Source organism: Mustela erminea, chromosome 5, assembly GCF_009829155.1.
Source record: "Mustela erminea isolate mMusErm1 chromosome 5, mMusErm1.Pri, whole genome shotgun sequence".
Lineage (NCBI taxonomy): Eukaryota > Metazoa > Chordata > Mammalia > Carnivora > Mustelidae > Mustela > Mustela erminea.
In genome coordinates, this window is record NC_045618.1 from 32,941,978 (window position 1) to 32,960,086 (window position 18,109).

Here is an 18,109-nt window from a genome sequence, read left to right on the forward strand (position 1 = left end):
TATTAAAGGAAATGGATATGTGTGTTTATCACAAGGTAACTAGAACTGCTGACCTGAATAATTGGTTTCTCAATATAAAACTTGAAAGGCAGAAGCAAGACACCTGACAGAATTGCTCAACAAGTTTAGCCTGATACACACACATCTTAATGCTGCTGAGAAAACATTACCTGAACTGTATCTTTAAGTGGACTGCCACATTGTAAATAGAAAAGAAAAAAAAAAAGTCTTAGTTATCTTTTAGTCTTAATACAGAAAAAAAGTTCCCCATGCAATTCATAATCAAGGATGCTTCACCTGTTTATATTTCTGCAAGGGTCTAAACACTGCAGGAAATTCAACAAAAACTAAAAATCAAATTGGCATCTTTACCTGTCCCATGCCTTCCTCCATTATTTTGGTAGTTAAATATTCGCTCCAGCACTGCATACAAAACTTATGTCCACATTCAAGGCCAGTGAAATACTGCAACAAAAATAAGACATGGACTTTTAAAAGACATTATCAGGAAAATCACTATACATAGTGATTCAGTCTCTATTAGGTCACATTTCTCATTTTGACAAGAGTAGCTGGGCTCCTAAAATAAACTTCTTGGTGGTGAAACTTAGACATGCAAATACAATTAACCAAACATAACCTAATTAATGAGCAATACATCTACAATAGGTATTTATAATTTTTAGAAAGGCAGACAAGTTCGTATTAAATATAAGAATATGTCATGTACCAATAAGCATATGAAAGATGCTCAAAATCATTAGCTATCAGAGAAATGTGAATCAAAACCACAATGAGACAGGACTTCACTCACTAGGACTGCTTCAAAAAGATAGTAACAAGTGTTGGTAAGGATGTGGAGAAATTAGAACCCTCATACACTGCTGGTGGGACTGTAAAATAGTACAGGTACTTTGGAAAATACTGTGGCAGTTTCTCAAATAATTAAACATAAGAGTTACTCATGATCCAGCAATTACATTCCTAGGCATATGCCCAAAAGAAAACATAGCTCCAAAAAAAAACTTGTATACAAATACTCAGCAGTATTATCGATGGCAGCCCCAAAGTAGACACAACCTAAATGTCCATGGACTGACGAATGGATAAACAAAATGTGGAATATCCATATGAAAGAATATTATTCAGGCATAAAAAGGATTGAAGTATTGACACATATTATAATGTAGATGAGCCTTGAAAACATTATGCTAAATGAAAGAAGCCAGCCACAAGAGATCACATATTGTTTGATCTCCACTTATATGAAAGGTTCAACAGGCAAATTCTTAGAGAAAGTAAATTAGTGGTTGCCTAGGGTTGAGTGGCTGGGGGGTGTGGGTGGGTAAGGGGTAGTGACTCTAGGGAGATGGGATTTCTTTTTGGGGTTATGAAAATGTTCTAAAATTTACTATGGTAATGACTGCACAATTCTGTGACTATACTAAAAACACTTTAAAGAAGTGAATCGTATCGTATGCGAATTATATCTCAAAGCTGTATTTAAAAATGATAATAAGGCTGTATTTAAAAATGATAGACTTCTGAGTTGCATGAAATGTAGCTTACCTAAATAATCAATAAAATCTCATGGAAACCAAAAGATTTATGCAGATAGCTAAGAATAATAATAACATTTGGTCTAATCTTATATTACCTACATGATATGAAATAACTACTAATTTGATGGATAGTTAAATGGAGTCTATTATATTCTATAATATACAAATAATAGTCACTAGTTTCAACTAAGTATATTTTACAATATTTACTCTAAATTATTTTTAAATGACTAGGTAATACAGACTCATGGTTAAAAGCAACTATTTAATAGCACGAGTTTAGGGCGCCTAGGTGGCTCAGTGGGTTAAAGCCTCTGCCTTCGGCTCAGGTCATGATCCCAGGGTCCTGGGATCAAGCCCTCTGTTGGGCTTTCTGCTCGGCAGGGAACCTGGTTCCCTTCCTCTCTCTCTGCCTGCCTCTCTGCCTACTTGTGATCTCTGCCTGTCAAATAAATAAATAAATAAATAAAATATTTTTTTAAAAAATAGCATGAGTTTATGCTGAAAAAATAAGTCTTCCTTGCAAAAAAATTTTTTTTAAAAATTTATTTATTTGACAGAGACACACACAGCGAGAGAGGGCACAGAAGCAGGGGAGTGGGAGAGGGAAAAGCAGGCTTTCTGCTGAGTCATAGGTGGGCTTGATCCCAGGACCCAGGGATCATGACCTGAGCCCAAGGCCAACACTTAACAACTGAGCCACTCAGGTGCCCCATCAAAAACAAACTTTTTAAAAAGATTTTATTTGACAGAGAGTGAGAGAGTGCACAAGCAGTGGGAGCAGCAGAAGGAGAGGGAGAAGCAGGTTCCCTGCTGAGCACAGAGCCTGACATGGGGCTTGATGCCATGACTCTGGGATCATGACCTGAGCCAAAGGTAGACTCTTAACCAACCAAGCCACCAAAGCACCCCTGAAAAGTAAGTCTCCTTTAACCTCATCCTTGTCCTCTACTTCAGGGAAGTAATCCCTATTTCAGTATCTTACATATTCTGCCAGCGATGTTCTAACATATACATCTACACACACACAGTAAGAGCAGTACACATTCTCACCTTGGTTAATTATTATATAATAGATTTCTCACATTGTTCTACATTATTACACATGGGTCCACCTCTTTTTACAGTCTGTGTGAAGGTACCATAATTTATCTAAACACTCCCCCATTACTATGCTACTGTACTGGCTATATATACACATCATTGTGATCATGCAAATGAATCCTGGGACAAACTGGTACAAGTGATATTATAACAGGCATACATTTACACTTTAATTATTACCAAGCTTCATTCAAAAAGGTTGTAGCAATTTATACTGTTCAAGAGAACCTGGCTTCCCAACAACCTTGTCAACACAGTATATTATCAAATGTCTTGATCTTTGCCAATCTAACAGAAGATTAAAGACTATGTATTTCTTTTTCTGAGCACTCTTTTCACCTATTTTGCCCATTCTTCCACTGGGTTTATTTTTTTCCTTAGTGATTTAATGGCGGGGATGTTTACCTATTTAGAAAACTGGCCATTTATAAGCACAAAATATTTTCTGTTTCAAATCTGAATGCTCACATTTTGTTGCCATGAAGCAGCTCTCTACTTCTATGTAGCAAAGTCTATTAGTTTTAAAATTTCCAGCATCTAAATTAACTTTAATATAAAGAGTTAGGAAGGAATTTAAGATTCTAGTCGAGATGGCAACCAAGTTGTTCCAATACCATTTACTGAATTCACTTTATTTGAAATGCCCTCTTCTACAATACACCAAATTTCCCTCACATGTATCTGATTCCATCTTATTCTACTGCACTGATTATTCTTGTATTTGGCAGGACTAATTCCTCCTTACTCTCATCAGTCTAGTCTTCTTTTTCAATATTTTACTATTATTCTACCTCTTCAAATACTCAAGCCATCTTTTTATTTCCTTCAGTATTTAAAGTTTTCTTCATAATAGATCTTTGACACTTCTTGCCAAGTTTATTTCTAACTCTTTTATTCCTTTTGTGGCTCATATTAAGTGGTACTTTTTATTCCATTCCATTTTCTAGCTGTTATTTGAAAACTGCTCATGAAATTTCTGATGTTGCTTATGACATTCAGATAAAAATAGTAAGGATACAAAATTCTACACTATAGCACATCAACTATACAAAGAATGCCCAGAAGCAGACATGGGAAAAAATGTATCCACGTCCTAAGACTAGTCTTATGGACAAAATGACATGGAAAACATTTACCCAGTTTAAAATGTGGTGCTAGTCAGATTGACAAGGATTCTAACTCACTCATAGAACAAGTGAAGGTAAGTATTTTGGAAATCAATATTCTATGAAAGAAAAAAAACAACAACAACTAGGAAACAAAAGAATCTATTCTCATTACCCCCAGCTGACAAAGGAGATCTGGCACAAACTTGTCAGATCACCAGTGGAGATCATCTGATTTTCAAGGATATAATGGGAAGGTGCATTCTGTATAGGACAATTATGGCAGCATAGAAGATCGACCATTCTAAAATGTTTTATTCATAACTTAAAAACACATATACATCCTCACGTGCTTGTTTTTTTCCAAATATGAATACTTGATATTGAGGGATCAGAGGTCACAATGGTTACCAAGTGATCATTGCAAGAAACATCTCTACCTTTGGAACTTCTAGATCAAATAAATAAATTCTAATTAGGTAACACTACCAAACAAGATAAATTAGAAAAACAAATCACACATGCCATGTCTAAAGATAAATTAAAAACTAAGCTCTGGTACAAACACATTCATTGTGCTCAAGAGTGGCATTATTATCATGGACTTATCTAGGTATCACTATCTGGTTCCATTTCCCTTTTCATCCTCTGCCTTTCACATACCTATTCCTTTACTAGTTTGTGCTTATCTACTTGGGTCCCTAACTCAAGGGATAGGATTATTATCAACAAACTTATTCATAAATAAATCTGACACAGAATATACTAAAAATACATGAAATACTACTTAAAACAGAAATGGTCCTTTAAAAAAAGAAATGGAAGCATAAACACTCTTACAATGTTCATTTATCCCTGTCATTTTACACACCCAGCAACTAATATCAACCAGCAGTAAGAACATTAAGAAATATCTCTCCTCCATCAGAAGTTGCTCATATAATACCTAAAGTTAAAGCCATTTTGTTTATAAAAACTGAATAATCAGGGCATCAGTTCCCTCATCCATAAAATGGAATGAGTTAAGAAGGGTTGGACTTAGATTCCAGCACAAAGATTTGAGGTGCCTAAAGGGTGAGGTACGGGAGGGTGGACTATCCTCACAATCCTCAAAGTTGCCTTTATGTAACATGTCTGATTATTAGAATATACAAATTATTTACTTCATAAAAAGGGAGATATCACAGCCCGAACTATATTCCCTAGTGAAGTGGGGGTGTTAGCAAAGCTAGATGTTATGCTTTAATTCAAAACAACATTAATATAAAGGAATGACTGTTGCCAGGTCTAAGAAACCCTTGAACTGGCCTCAACACGGGGGTGGGGGTATGTGTGTGGGAATTTATGAACTTTAAAAGTGCCCGCAAAGTCTCAGGAAATTGTTTTTTAAAGAAAAGATCACCCACAATAGTTAATTTCAAAGTGCTACAAACTAGCTATCAAAGCATTTATTTAAAAAACTTTTTTGCATATGGCACTGTCTAAAGCCAAAGTTGCTTTCGGGGAGGATAAAGTTATTGGAGATATACATTAATAAAAGGCAAGTATCAGTGTTTGAAGAGAATGGTGGAAATTGAAACATGGGAACTGTACAACAGAGGTTTTAAAAAAATCACTCATCAAATTAAAGCTTTAATGGAGTCTCAGATGGCATTTACTTGCAGAACTGAAGAGGTTAAAATTATATTTCTCTATTAGTCTAAACACCATGAGAAAAGAAGTCCTAATTTTATCACACTGTATTTTTCATAATGCTTGGCACAGTTTCCGTAACTTTTAACTTACTTTCCAACCCATGTTGCTGTTTGCTTTCTTGTCCTGTTATTTACATAGCCAAACTTCCTTTAAAGAGCAATTTGTTCATCTTTAGTGCCTCCATTTCCTTTCCCATCTTCAAGTCAATGATTCTTCAGCCCAAGCAGTGTGGTTTCTCATCTTACCACACTACTTAAATTAACTTTCCAATATCATCAGTAATCTTCATGTTGTTAATTCCAAATTCACTTTTCAAGTCTTTGAAGTTTTTTTTGCAATGTTTTTATCATTCTTAGAGGTACATTCTCTTCCTCTGGTTTCTACATTGCTCTATTTTCCTGGTTTACCTAACTACCACACTTTCAGAGGTTCTTAATCACAAGTCAGTTTCTGTGGGAGATTCTCCCCAACTGAAAACTGGGTTAGATGTCTCTCTCTACATGTTTCCACAGTATCATGACCCGTCAAAGTGTTTACCTTTCTTTCTGAACACGTCATTTTATTTATCTCTTATCTACCCAACTAACCTGTAAATTATCAGAAGCAGGCATTATGTCTTTATTCTCCATTGTGTTTCTAACACTTAAAATAGTGCCTGGTGCATTGAATAAATGAATAAATGAATAGTAAGTACTCTATCATTAGTTAAAAATTTTGCAAGCAAAATTTACAATGCAAATCTCCAGTCATGATTTTTCATTTTAATCTGTTAAAACTGTTAGACAAAACCAAGGGCACTGAGAAAGTTATAGGGGATATTTGTAAGCAGCTAGCTTCAGTACTCAAATTACATTTAAGATTTAAACGAGGGAGCAGTTGGTTAATAGAGCAGGAAGAGAAATGCCAGGGACTAAGGAAACCTGGTATAATCTGGGACAAAATTCTTCGGGTCTCAGTATTACCTCACAGAAACTTTAATGAACTACAGAAATGTCACCTGGCAAAGAGAATTTGTTAAAGACAGACAATAAAATGGCCAAAACATGAATTTATTTTTAATAGAAATGTTGATTTTTTTTTTTAAAATACTCAACCTAAGACTGATTTAAAGGAGGGAAATTATACAATTCTCAGAATAGGTGGCATATGAAAGAATATCTTATTCATTTGAAAGATATGAAAAATTCAGACCCAGTGACATTTAATAATTACACAAAAACAAACAGCATCAGGGCTATAAGCAAAACTTGAGAATTTGGAAATTCAACTCAACACTTTACCTACAAAGTTATTTTAACTCATTGTTTTATTTCTCTAGGAGTACTTAATTAACTTTCTTTTAAAACCTCTTTTCTAAGCACTTGGACGTGAACAAATTAGTTCCCTTCAAACGGGCCTCTACAGAGATATTATATATATAAACTTCTAAGAAAAACAATGAAAAACCTTCAATGTGTAAAAATATACAATACAGGTGACAAAGACTTTTATCTAGTATATAGTATATAGTAATTATCAGAATATAGTAATTATCAGAAATATAGTAATTATCAGAAAGAGGTGCTTAACTATTAAAGCAGAGAATATAATAAGATAGTTAGTATTATAGAATTAAGCTATTTCTTAGATATCTTAAAACATCTTAAAGAGGTGAATTCCAAGTGACTAAATACATTATGTCACAAATAGTATTTTCTTACAGTTACTAATAAAGTAAGGCCTTCATAGGAAGATTATGTTTAAGTCTAAAATTCTTTACTAGATTGCCTAAATTCAATAGGGCTTAAGGGGGATACTTTCACTCAATTAACTGGTCCCCGCGTCTCCTGCAATGCTGTCACCACTTGTTATATTTAAGAATCTCCATTAGAATGGATCTTTATAAGTGAAACACTTCTGTTATGAAAAATGCTGAAAGCTCCCTAGCAAAATACTGTTAAAAGACATTTTATTAGTGTTTTGGATATTTATTTTAAAATGTTAGTTTAAATCTATCTTATTCTGGATGGAAAATAATTCTATTCACTGCCTACCTATTAAACAATTCTCCCATGGTAGTAAAATAAACTCAGAATAGATTTAGGTGTGTAATGACAAGCGGCTGCTTTAAAAAGCAATCAGGGGAGGAGGGGGGAAGAATAAGCTCTATTCTTTCTCCTCCTTTCCTTTCTCCTTAATATTCTGATAGGCTACTATTTTACTACAATACAATCCCAGACTCCCAGATCTTCCTTTGTTTAAATAATTTAAATGGATTTACCCTCTGAAACAGAGAGTCAGTGCTAGCCTTAAACTACCAGATACTCACCGAGTTAGGGTAGTTCAAGTAGCAGATCTGACAAGGCATATCCTGTGCTGATGACCTTGTATTCATCTGGCGTGTTCGAGACTTTTTACTTGGATTAATTACATGACACTCAGCAAAGAGCTTCTCCAGGTTTCCATCAAAGTACCTGCATTATTTAAACAGAAAGGATGAGAGCCCAGCAATAGCACACTGTTAGAGCTCTCCAAAAACCTGATTTCTATAGGGAACAGCAATGAACTGAATTAAAATAAACCCAGATCATAACCTTTTTGGCTCAGAGGAAAGGAGGTGTATGGCTACAAACTGTAGCAAAACAGAGGGGTGTGTGTATGAAAGCAGATTAAATTTTTTGTTGCTATTTTGGTATTTTTTACTTTGTTTTTATCCTGAGAAGCTAAGCTATTAGTATTTGATCAGTACTACAACTAAAACTTAAGAACGAAAGTTGTACTATCTCTACAAGTACCTTAAGGAAGAGTAACGGTATTTTAAAAGGCTAGGCTAATATTTTATACAAATGATTTTAGTAATAATTTTAGTTATACCAGCTTAAAAGTATTAGCAAGTAAACTACCTACAAGCATTGCAAATACCCTACAAATCACTTACATGTGTCTCATTCTACAAAACTAATTTCATTTCTAAACATTTTAAAAAATAATTTTTAACTTACTAGCAAAGAGGAGGAAAGAGGAAACAAAGTGTATCTTAAAATGTTCTTATATCAAATAATCTATATACTTAGCTTTATATAAAATGTTTCTAAATGTACAGAAGTAGTTCACTAAGACATCTAGAGCATGGTATGCCACGTAGAGCATGGTATGCCACGTACTTTCCATAGAGTTTCAACTGAACTTCAAATTTCTTGACAGACAGTGGCAAATACTAAGCACAGTATTTCCCATTAATCCAGATGAGACATGGTTGCTGGCTTCCCAAAATATCGTAATAGAATATTAAAAATAGAGGGAATGTAGAGAATATTTAGAATAAAGGGAAAAGCAACACAGAGAAAAACTCTGAATCTGTCAATCAGTAAACTAACAAAAATCATGAAAAATCTGGTCAATTACTTTTTAGCCTAGAAAGCCTAGGTTTCAATAACTGCAATGTTCTTTGCATACAAACAAGAAGTTCTCAAGGTAAAAAGTAAGTGATAGTCAAAGGAGATTTCCAATTATTTTTAATGCAGGTCTTGTTCAGGTTTTGTGTCAAAGCACTTACTGTATCTCCAGGAAAATCACTCAGATGAGAAAAAATCACAACACTCTCCCAAAACTAATAAATATCTCTTTATAAATAATGACAGACTGTTTCAATGAAATGATCAAATCATTAATCAAAATGTCAGTATATTATAAAAGGGGAACGCAAATAAAGTTGTCACTGATGACTCAGCTCATCAAAATATATAGAGAAAATCAAATGCTTTCCTCCTAATTATCTCTCAGAAAAGCTAAGATGTCAAGTTTTATTTGAAAATTGGAAAGCATATTAAGCTAACATTAAATATGAACAGGCAAAGCAATTAAACACCGTGTTTTTAGAAAAGATATTCTTGCTCAAAAGAGACAAACTTCTGCCATCCAAATTTAACTACATGAAATTAGTAACTCCTTATACTTTGGTGATCATTCTAGACACCATTCTATGCATATATAGCCAAAGAGACATGTGTCTATAATGCCATCTAAATAGTATTTACTCCAGATTTATAACCTCCAGTAAACAATGTGTTAAGGTATTTTTGTCAATGAACCTTAGTTTTCATCATTGCATAATATTCCACTGTAGGTATATACTACAATTTACCTAACCAGCCTTACAGTAAGGGACATTTAGATGTGCCACACACAAATAATTCTAGATGAAAATCCGGGCCCATCTGACTGGGGAAAGTATCTAGACTTAACTTGCATTTCTTTGTTAGTGAGGCTGAATACCTTTTTCTGTGAAGCTCTTACTATTAATTTATGAGTTCAGTATGTCAACAGAAAAGGGTAACTCTTTGTCTCATGGACTACTTTCTCCGCCCCCCACCCGCTCCAGTTTCTAATTTGCCGTCAACCTTGTTTAATGATGTTTAACTGCCACTTTTAATTTTCATGTAGGCATACTGATCATGCAACCCTGTTGTGAGTTCTGGATCTCATATTAAGCTTTACAAGATCTCAATATCTAAAGATTATAAAAATTCATCCATGATTTATTTAGGCTTAAACTGTTTCCATTAAAACTGTTGAATTCACAAAGAAATTATTTTGTGTAAATAAGGAATAAAGCTGGAATTCCTTTCATTTTTTTTTAAAAAAGATTTTATTTATTTATTAGAGAGAGCACAAGCAGAGCAAGCGGCAGGCAGAAGGAGAAGCAGATTCCCCACTGATCAAGAAAAGGAGCCTGATGAGGGACCCAACCCTAGGACCCCGGAAAATAGACCCAAGCCAAGGGCAGCTGCTCCACATAGGCATCCTGGAATTCCATTTCATTTTAATTTTGATGGATAACCATTTGCTGAAGGGTGTTTCAATTACCCCAAACACTTCTACCTACCTGTAGATCTCAGCTTAACCTGGAGTTCTTCCCCACTGCAGCCCTGAAATTAGGTAAGGTTTCCTGTATAACCTTCTAGTGGTACTTTGTACTCCTGCACAACACTTAATCACATAACCAACTCCGTAATCACCTATGTTTTCTCTGTTGGGGTGTAAACTCCAAAAGGATGACCTAATTATTGCTGTAGCCCCAGTGTCTAGAAGAATCTGGTTATAATCATTCAATTTTTTTTTTTTAAAGAGTAACTGACTTAGAGTAACTTCTTAAAAAAATCCACAGTAACAAATCTGTAAACAAACAAATTTGCTCTAGGCATATTTCAGACTATAATAGGGTTATCAGCTCCTTGAGCCACTCTAGAAGCCTTCAGAGAACTTTCAAATACTGCAGAGGTAACGAGAACAGGGAATTTAAGAATCCACTCATACTGTCGGGCACAGTCGGCCTAGAAATCTCTTCATCCATTTTACAAGAAATTTAACATTTTAAAATTTTGTTTTTATCACCTACATGGTCTACCATGACTCTGTAATAGTTATTTGGAAATACTGAAACCTAATTTATTTTCACTAAACATAAAGTCAGTATTTAAGTTTATTTTTTAAGTTGTCAACTTATATATTGAGTGTCCTTATGTTACATAACCCTACATTTAACCCTCCAGTTTTGGTGGGAAATCCCTGCAGCTGTTCCTCGTTGATTATTATTTAATGTAATTATTTCACTAATTACATATATTGTTTCTACATTATATAGCCTTCCTTTCAAGAATAGTAAAAACTGTTTTTTTTTTGTTTCTTAACCTGATTACCTAATTACTCAGACATAATACAAATGCTTAATTCTGCCAAAATGTGCCACTGGCACTCCCCTCCTCCCAATATTTTTTATATTGACAGCATCCATTTCCTTCTGGTACCTGTTGTTATTGAAGTCTGTGGCCAAAATAATTTTTTTTTAAGATTTTTATTTATTTTATTTGACAGAGAGAGAGAGAGAGAGAGAGATCACAAGTAGGCAGAGAAGGGGGGGTGGGTAGCAGGCTCCCCGCCAAGCAGAGAGCCTTATGCGGGGCTCCATTCCAGGACCCTGAGATCAAGACCTGAGCAGAAGGCAGCGACTTAGCCCACTGAGCTACCCAGGTGCCCCTCAAAATAATTTTTCTCATTTTATAATTAAAATCCTTTTTCAATTGGCATATATATATATATATATATATATATATATAATTGTTTTCTTTCTTCATTCTTGAAATTTAGTAGTTCTGTAGGCTTTATCTTAGCATTCAACTTTCTCTTTTGAAATGCCGTTCAGACTGTGCCCTGCTGGAATCATACTCAGTCTTTGTTAATTTGTCCTCCATGTCTACCATCTGCTAATTCTTTGTCCTTTTCCTGTCTTACACGTGTCTCTCTTTTCCATAGTATCTGCTCTCCTTCTTGCTGTTGCCAAAGTGGTTTTAAATTGTGTGAGATTATTACTTGTCCCTCTTTTTTAGTTTCACCAGCTTCCTTTTTGTTTTGTTCTGTTGTTTTATCAATTCATCTTCGATGCCTCATCTCACAGTCTACATTTATTTTAATTTCCTTAAGAGAACAAAGAAGTTTTTTCTTTCTAATTATGATAATTTTATTAAGGACTACTATGCTCAAGAATATGTGTGGATTCTTAACTTCCATACTTTACCTGCTCACTCATCCTCCCTCATGTGAAACAGGCCAAAATGAAGAGACTAATTCAGTGTGAAGCACTGCTGTTCAGGTATCTAGTTTAACCAGTTAAGACCTATTTCTCTCTGCTTCAGAAACTTAACCAAACAGCTGCAAAGCTTATCCTATGACATTGCTTCCCTCCTTTCTTGCAACTCTTGCCACCTACTCTTTTGAGAAAACCATTCCTTTGATGAAAATGAAAATGAGGTGAAAAGAAAAATAAGAAGGGCAGTGTGGGTTTTCCTTCAGTGCAGTCTTTCCTCAGTCAGGAAAGGGTAGAATTAAAGTAATCCCACCTCATCTATCACATGGCCTAGACTTCTCTAGATCACGACTGTTAGAAGGGCAACTGGAGAGGTTTCTAAGTAGAGATTTTAAAATCCTCTTCTCTCTCTAGGGTTTTCTGTTCATTCAACATGTTTGCCAAAACATAGTTAAACAAGTTGGCACTTAATTAGCCAACTTTCCAGAAGATCGAGATCTTAATTTTTCATTTTACTTGACTTCTAGACAGAAATGAAATTTTAAAGCACTAACGGTTATTGCCTAAGAACGGTGTGTGATTGTGGGGAAAGGAGACATGGCCAGTAAGGTACATACACGGCTACTGTTTCTTTTTGAATTCTGAATGACAGCGGCATCACTGTTTGCCACTTCAATACTTAATTTTGTCATTTGGAGTTTATCTTAAAAGCCTCTATGTCTTCACACTTCATAAAAACACCACTGCTAAATAAGTGCTTATTTTCACAACAGAATCAGAAAAGCAAAAAGATTAAGCTAACTTAAAGTTATACAGTGTGCTTTTCTACTGTATATTCTGAGGCTGTTCAGAGTTCAAGCCTCCTTACAGATTTCTTTTTTTTAAATATTTTATTTGACAGACAGAGATCACAAGTAGGCAAAGAGGCAGGCAGAGAGAGGAGGAAGCAGGCTCCCCGCTGAGCAGAGAGCCCGATGTGGGGCTGGATCAGAGGACCCTGGGATCACAACCTCAGCCAATGGCAGAGGCTTTAACCCACTGGAGCCACCCAGGCACCCCTCCTTACAGACTTTTAATGTTCCCATTACATATGTATAACTAAAGTCAATTATCTAATGCTATATAGTCTGAGAGGGAACAAAAACACAAATATATGAAAATGTATACAAATACATTATGTCTGTCTATGTATAATATGCATGTACACACATTTCTATTTCTAAATAGCCAAATCACTTTTGTTTCAATATTCTTGTGTGGCATTTTATGGATACCAGACTTCAATTTCAAAAGGCAACAGAACAGTCACAATTGTCCTTAACTGTGTATACCTTAACTATAGTTCTGATAAAGCACTAAAAAAAGGTCTGTGACACCAACATCTCTACCAGGAATTGTGATTTCAACTATTCTTTGGGTCCTATTAACCTGCTTCTTCTTTTTTTTTTAAAGATTTTATTTATTTATTTGACAGAGAGAAATCACAAGTAGATGGAGAGGCAGGCAGAGAGAGAGAGAGGGAAGCAGGCTCCCTGCTGAGCAGAGAGCCCGATGCGGGCCTCGATCCCAGGACCCTGAGATCATGACCTGAGCCGAAGGCAGCGGCTTAACCCACTGAGCCACCCAGGCGCCCCTATTAACCTGCTTCTAATGGTGTAATTTTTCTACTTTTAGAAAATGTACACTTGGGCAAAAATGTCAAGGAGCAAAGGAACAGTTTAAGTTTGTTTAAATCATATGGATGAATAAAAACTGCAATTATATTTATGAAAAACAAAAATAATAGGGTATGAAAAGGAGGCTTACTGAAAAGGTTCAGTATAACTGAACCACAGAGTAAAAAACACACTATGAGAGAAGCCTTTCCCACATGTAAGTATTAGTTTCAAAGCTTAATCCTCATATTTCATAGAAAGAAGCCACCAGATGCAGTATAGTATAGCAGTATAAGCATGCTATTAAATAGTAAAGCCAACAGTTCTTTCTCTTCCAGGGAATGCGACTAAAACTCTGGAGCAACAGTTTTTATTTAAAACCCTTAAAACTAGACTTTTAAAAAACTGTTACTTTGGTAAAAATTTAAATCTAAAAAGGGCTCTTCAAGTAGAATGTGGTTTTTAATCATATTCTTTAAAAAGAAGGACTAAAGTTAGAATGTAAAATGGTGCACATATGAACCTCTACTAGGTAAAGTTCAGAAGTCCAGAGAACTAAAACTTATGGATAGAAAAGTAAGGACTTAGGGTTAGAAAATCTTTTTTCTTTTTTTTTCTTTTTTTTTTTTTTAAAGATTTTATTTATTTATTTGAGAGAGAAACAGTGAGAGAGAGCATGAGCGAGGAGAAGGTCAGAGAGCGAAGCAGACTCCCCATGGAGCTGGGAGCCCGATGCGGGACTCGATCCTGGGACTCCGGGATCATGACCTGAGCCGAAGGCAGTCGTCCAACCAACTGAGCCACCCAGGCGTCCTGAAAATCTTTTTTCTAAGAAGACTTTTGGCCCTCATAAGAAAAAAGATTTAATGAGGACTTACACATGTCTATAAGAACTTGTTTTAACACAGACCTGTACCCCTGGGGCTAATACATTATATGTTATAAAAAAAAAAAAAAAAAGGAAAAGAAAAAGAACAAGAACTTGTTTTAAAAGTTTTGTTGTTTTTCTGTGCTAATCTAAAAAAATAAGTTTAGTTCTCATTTTATTTATTTTTTTAAAAATATTTTATTTATGGGGCACCTGGGTGGCTCAGTGGGTTAAGCTGCTGCCTTCGGCTCAGGTCATGATCTCAGGGTCCTGGGATTGAGTCCCGCATCGGGCTCTCTGCTCAGTGAGGAGCCTGCTTCCTCCTCTCTCTCTCTCTGCCTGCCTCTCCAACTACTTGTGATTTCTCTCTGTCAAATAAATAAATAAAATCTTTAAAAAAAAATATTTTATTTATTTGACAGAGATCACAAGTAGGCAGAGAAGCAGGCAGAGAGAGAGGAGGAAGCAGGCTCCCCGCTGAGCAGAGAGCCCGATGCAGGGCTTGATCCCAGGCCCCTGGGATCATGACCTGAGCGGAAGGCAGAGGCTTTAACCCACTGAGCCACCCAGGTGCCCCTAGTTCTCATTTTAATATTAATATATTATATGTGGTTTATAGCTAAATAAATAATATATAAATAAATAAATATAGCTAAATAAATAAATATATTGGTCATATATTTTTAAAAAATGCTTTTTGAGATTTTAAGACTTTTCTCCTATGAGAAAATCAACCAATTTAATTAAAACAAACAAACAAAACAAAACAAAAAACCCCCATACAATCCTGAGCTTGCTTACTGCTGAGCAAAGACCACCTGACAAAGAAGCTACTAAACAAGTTGCAGTACAAAATTTTATTGTATTTTTAAATTTTTTTTATTTTTATTTTTTAAAGATTTTATTTATTTATTTGACAGAGACAGAGAGACAGTGAGAGAGAAAACACAAGCAGGGGGATTGGGAGAGGAAGAAGCAGGGCTCCCACTGAGCAGGGAGCCTGATGTTGGGCTCGATCCCTGGACCCCAGGACCCCAGGATCATGACCTGAGCCGAAGGCAGACGCCCAACGACTGAGCCACCCAGGTGCCCTACATATTTAAAAAAAAAGAAAGAAAAAATGATTCCATTTTTACATAGTCTCTACACCCAACATGGAGCTTGAACTCACAACCCCAAGATCCAGAGTCACATGTTCTACTGACTGAGCCTGCCAGGCTCCCCATTATTATGTAATTTTTAAAATAGTTTTTAAGTTCCAGTTAACATACAGTGTAATGTAGTTTAAGGTGTACAATATAGTGATTTAACACTTCCATACAAACCAGGTGCTCATCATAACAGACACTCCTTAATCCCCAATGCCTATGTCACCCATCCCCCCACCTCCCCTCTGGTAACCACCAGTTCGTTCTCTATAGTTAAAGTCTGTTTCTTGATTTGCTTCTCTTTTTTCCTTTGCTCCTTTTGTTTCTTAAGTTAGACACGAGTGAAATCCTATGTAGTTATCTTTCTGTGACTGACTTATCCTCTCTAGCTCTAACCATGTTGTTGCAAATGGCAAGGTTTCATTCTTTTTTATCATATTGTATTATTTTTGAGAAACTTTCTACCATTTGTTCCTTCATACTTTATCCTTTTTGGTTCTGAGCCATGATGAAAGCAAGTATATTAAGAAAAGAATCTCAGCAATACAGATGGAAGATAGCTCCTTCTAGGCCTGAATAAGCACAATTGTAACAGAAACACAATAATCTATGTCATCTTCCCAAAACGTTCCCACCCCATTATAAAAAATTTCAATATACCAAAGTCAAAAGAACAGTAAATTGAACTCCCACATACCCTTCATCCAGCTTTAACCATTACCAACATTTTGCTAATCAAAAGGCTTTTCTGAGAAATACAGTTTTATTCCCATATGAACTTTTAAGGTAGATCTGAAACTATGCCAGACATTTTAAGAAGAAACTAATGACTATTCCCCTCACAGGCAGTTATCCAGGTTCCCTGGCTTGATCAGGATTATTTCAATTTACCAAATTCTTCTAACCTAAAGCCTCTGAATATTCAAGAACATTACAGTATCCAGAACTTCGTAACTTATGTATACATGTGCGTTCTTCACACACACTTCCCCACACCTGAGGAAAAGCTTCAAAGCTTTTATTATTCTCTCACAAGAGACTATGGCCCCCAAAATGACAAGGACCAGTATTATTTTCTAAAACGATTTTTTTTACTTCAAAGAAAACAAAGACAGTGGCTTCTGTGCCCTCTGTCCAAATATGTGCATGCAAGGGAAATGTCTACACCCTCTGCTCTGCTCAGTGGTCTTATTCACTTGCTACACAGGAGCAGCACAACTTAATAAATAAAAGGAAACAAACTACTTGCTTCATGCAATAGTGGATCTGATTCCAAAGGGAGAGAAATATGAAAAATGCATATAAAATATTTTAAAATGATATCATTTTATTATTTTGATAATGATGTCTCAATATATTTAACGGAAGTCCTCAGGTAAAATCTAGCTATGCTAAAACTAAGAATAAGGAATCAAAATACAAAATACTATATATTTAATATCCATTTTTACATAGTTCCCTCACATATTAAGTAACTATATGTGGGAACTGTGTTGGTCAATCACTGTGTTAATAATGGCCATGAAGGAAAGAGATGGACAGCTACTTCAATATGACATGCTAAGGGTACAAGACGTGGGAGAAGAATGCTAGCTAGTTAAGTACAGAAAATAGCAAGTAACTTCAAGATGTAAAAATGACTTAACAGTAAATGTGTTAAGAATTTGGAGATTAAAAAAAAAAATTTGGAGATTAAGGAGATCCTAGGGGCATCAGGTGAGTTGCATAAGATATGGAACTGTACATGATGTTTACATCTGTGAGTATAACCCCAGAATGAAATATGTGCTCTGAATTTGTATAAAATATAGCTCCTGAGAAGACTGGGACCTGAATAGTAGTCAAGGGCATCCTGACAGAGTATAGAGGAGTAAGTACAGACATACAGAATAGAGTGAAACTATGGAAGGTTTTCAAAAGCCAGACGGTATGGCTTTGACATGGTAGGAATCAGAAATATTGACATGGTAGGAATCAAAATATTGCAGACTGATAAAATGAGCTGACATGGTCAAAATTTACGACGGATATGATATGATACCCAGGAAGGTAGTGAGGAAACTGTCTTGGCAAAATGTTGCTTTACTTGTAGGTAACCAAAGGTACTATGAATCCTAAAACAATCCAGAAAACAAACCGGCCCTTCCCTTTTAAGGTCATTCCTTTTCTTATGTGTACACGTGTGTTTTAAAGTTATTTTTGTTGTGATATAATGGCAATTCTACAAAAGCGCATAAATATCAATGGGCAGCTTACAAATTGTTATAAAGCAAACACCTGTGTATAACCAACCCAGAACAAGTAGAATACAGCTAGTGCTTCAGAAACACTCCAAACATCCCTTCTCAGTAACAAACTCCTCTTCCCCAGAGACATAATCACTATCCTATTTCTTTAAAAGTTTTACCA

At 35.4% G+C, this 18,109-nt stretch overlaps 1 protein-coding gene across 1 annotated transcript in view; it reads right to left on the bottom strand.

Moving 5' to 3' along the window:
* ARIH1 (ariadne RBR E3 ubiquitin protein ligase 1) overlaps positions 1-18,109 on the bottom strand; it is a 118,281-nt gene that overhangs the window by 40,048 nt on the left and 60,124 nt on the right. The window contains exons 3-4 of the mRNA XM_032342527.1: positions 7,776-7,920; positions 373-465 (exon numbers count right to left, since the gene is read on the bottom strand). Coding sequence (XP_032198418.1) covers positions 373-465; positions 7,776-7,920 — 238 coding nt within the window. The remainder of the gene's footprint in view (positions 1-372; positions 466-7,775; positions 7,921-18,109) is intronic.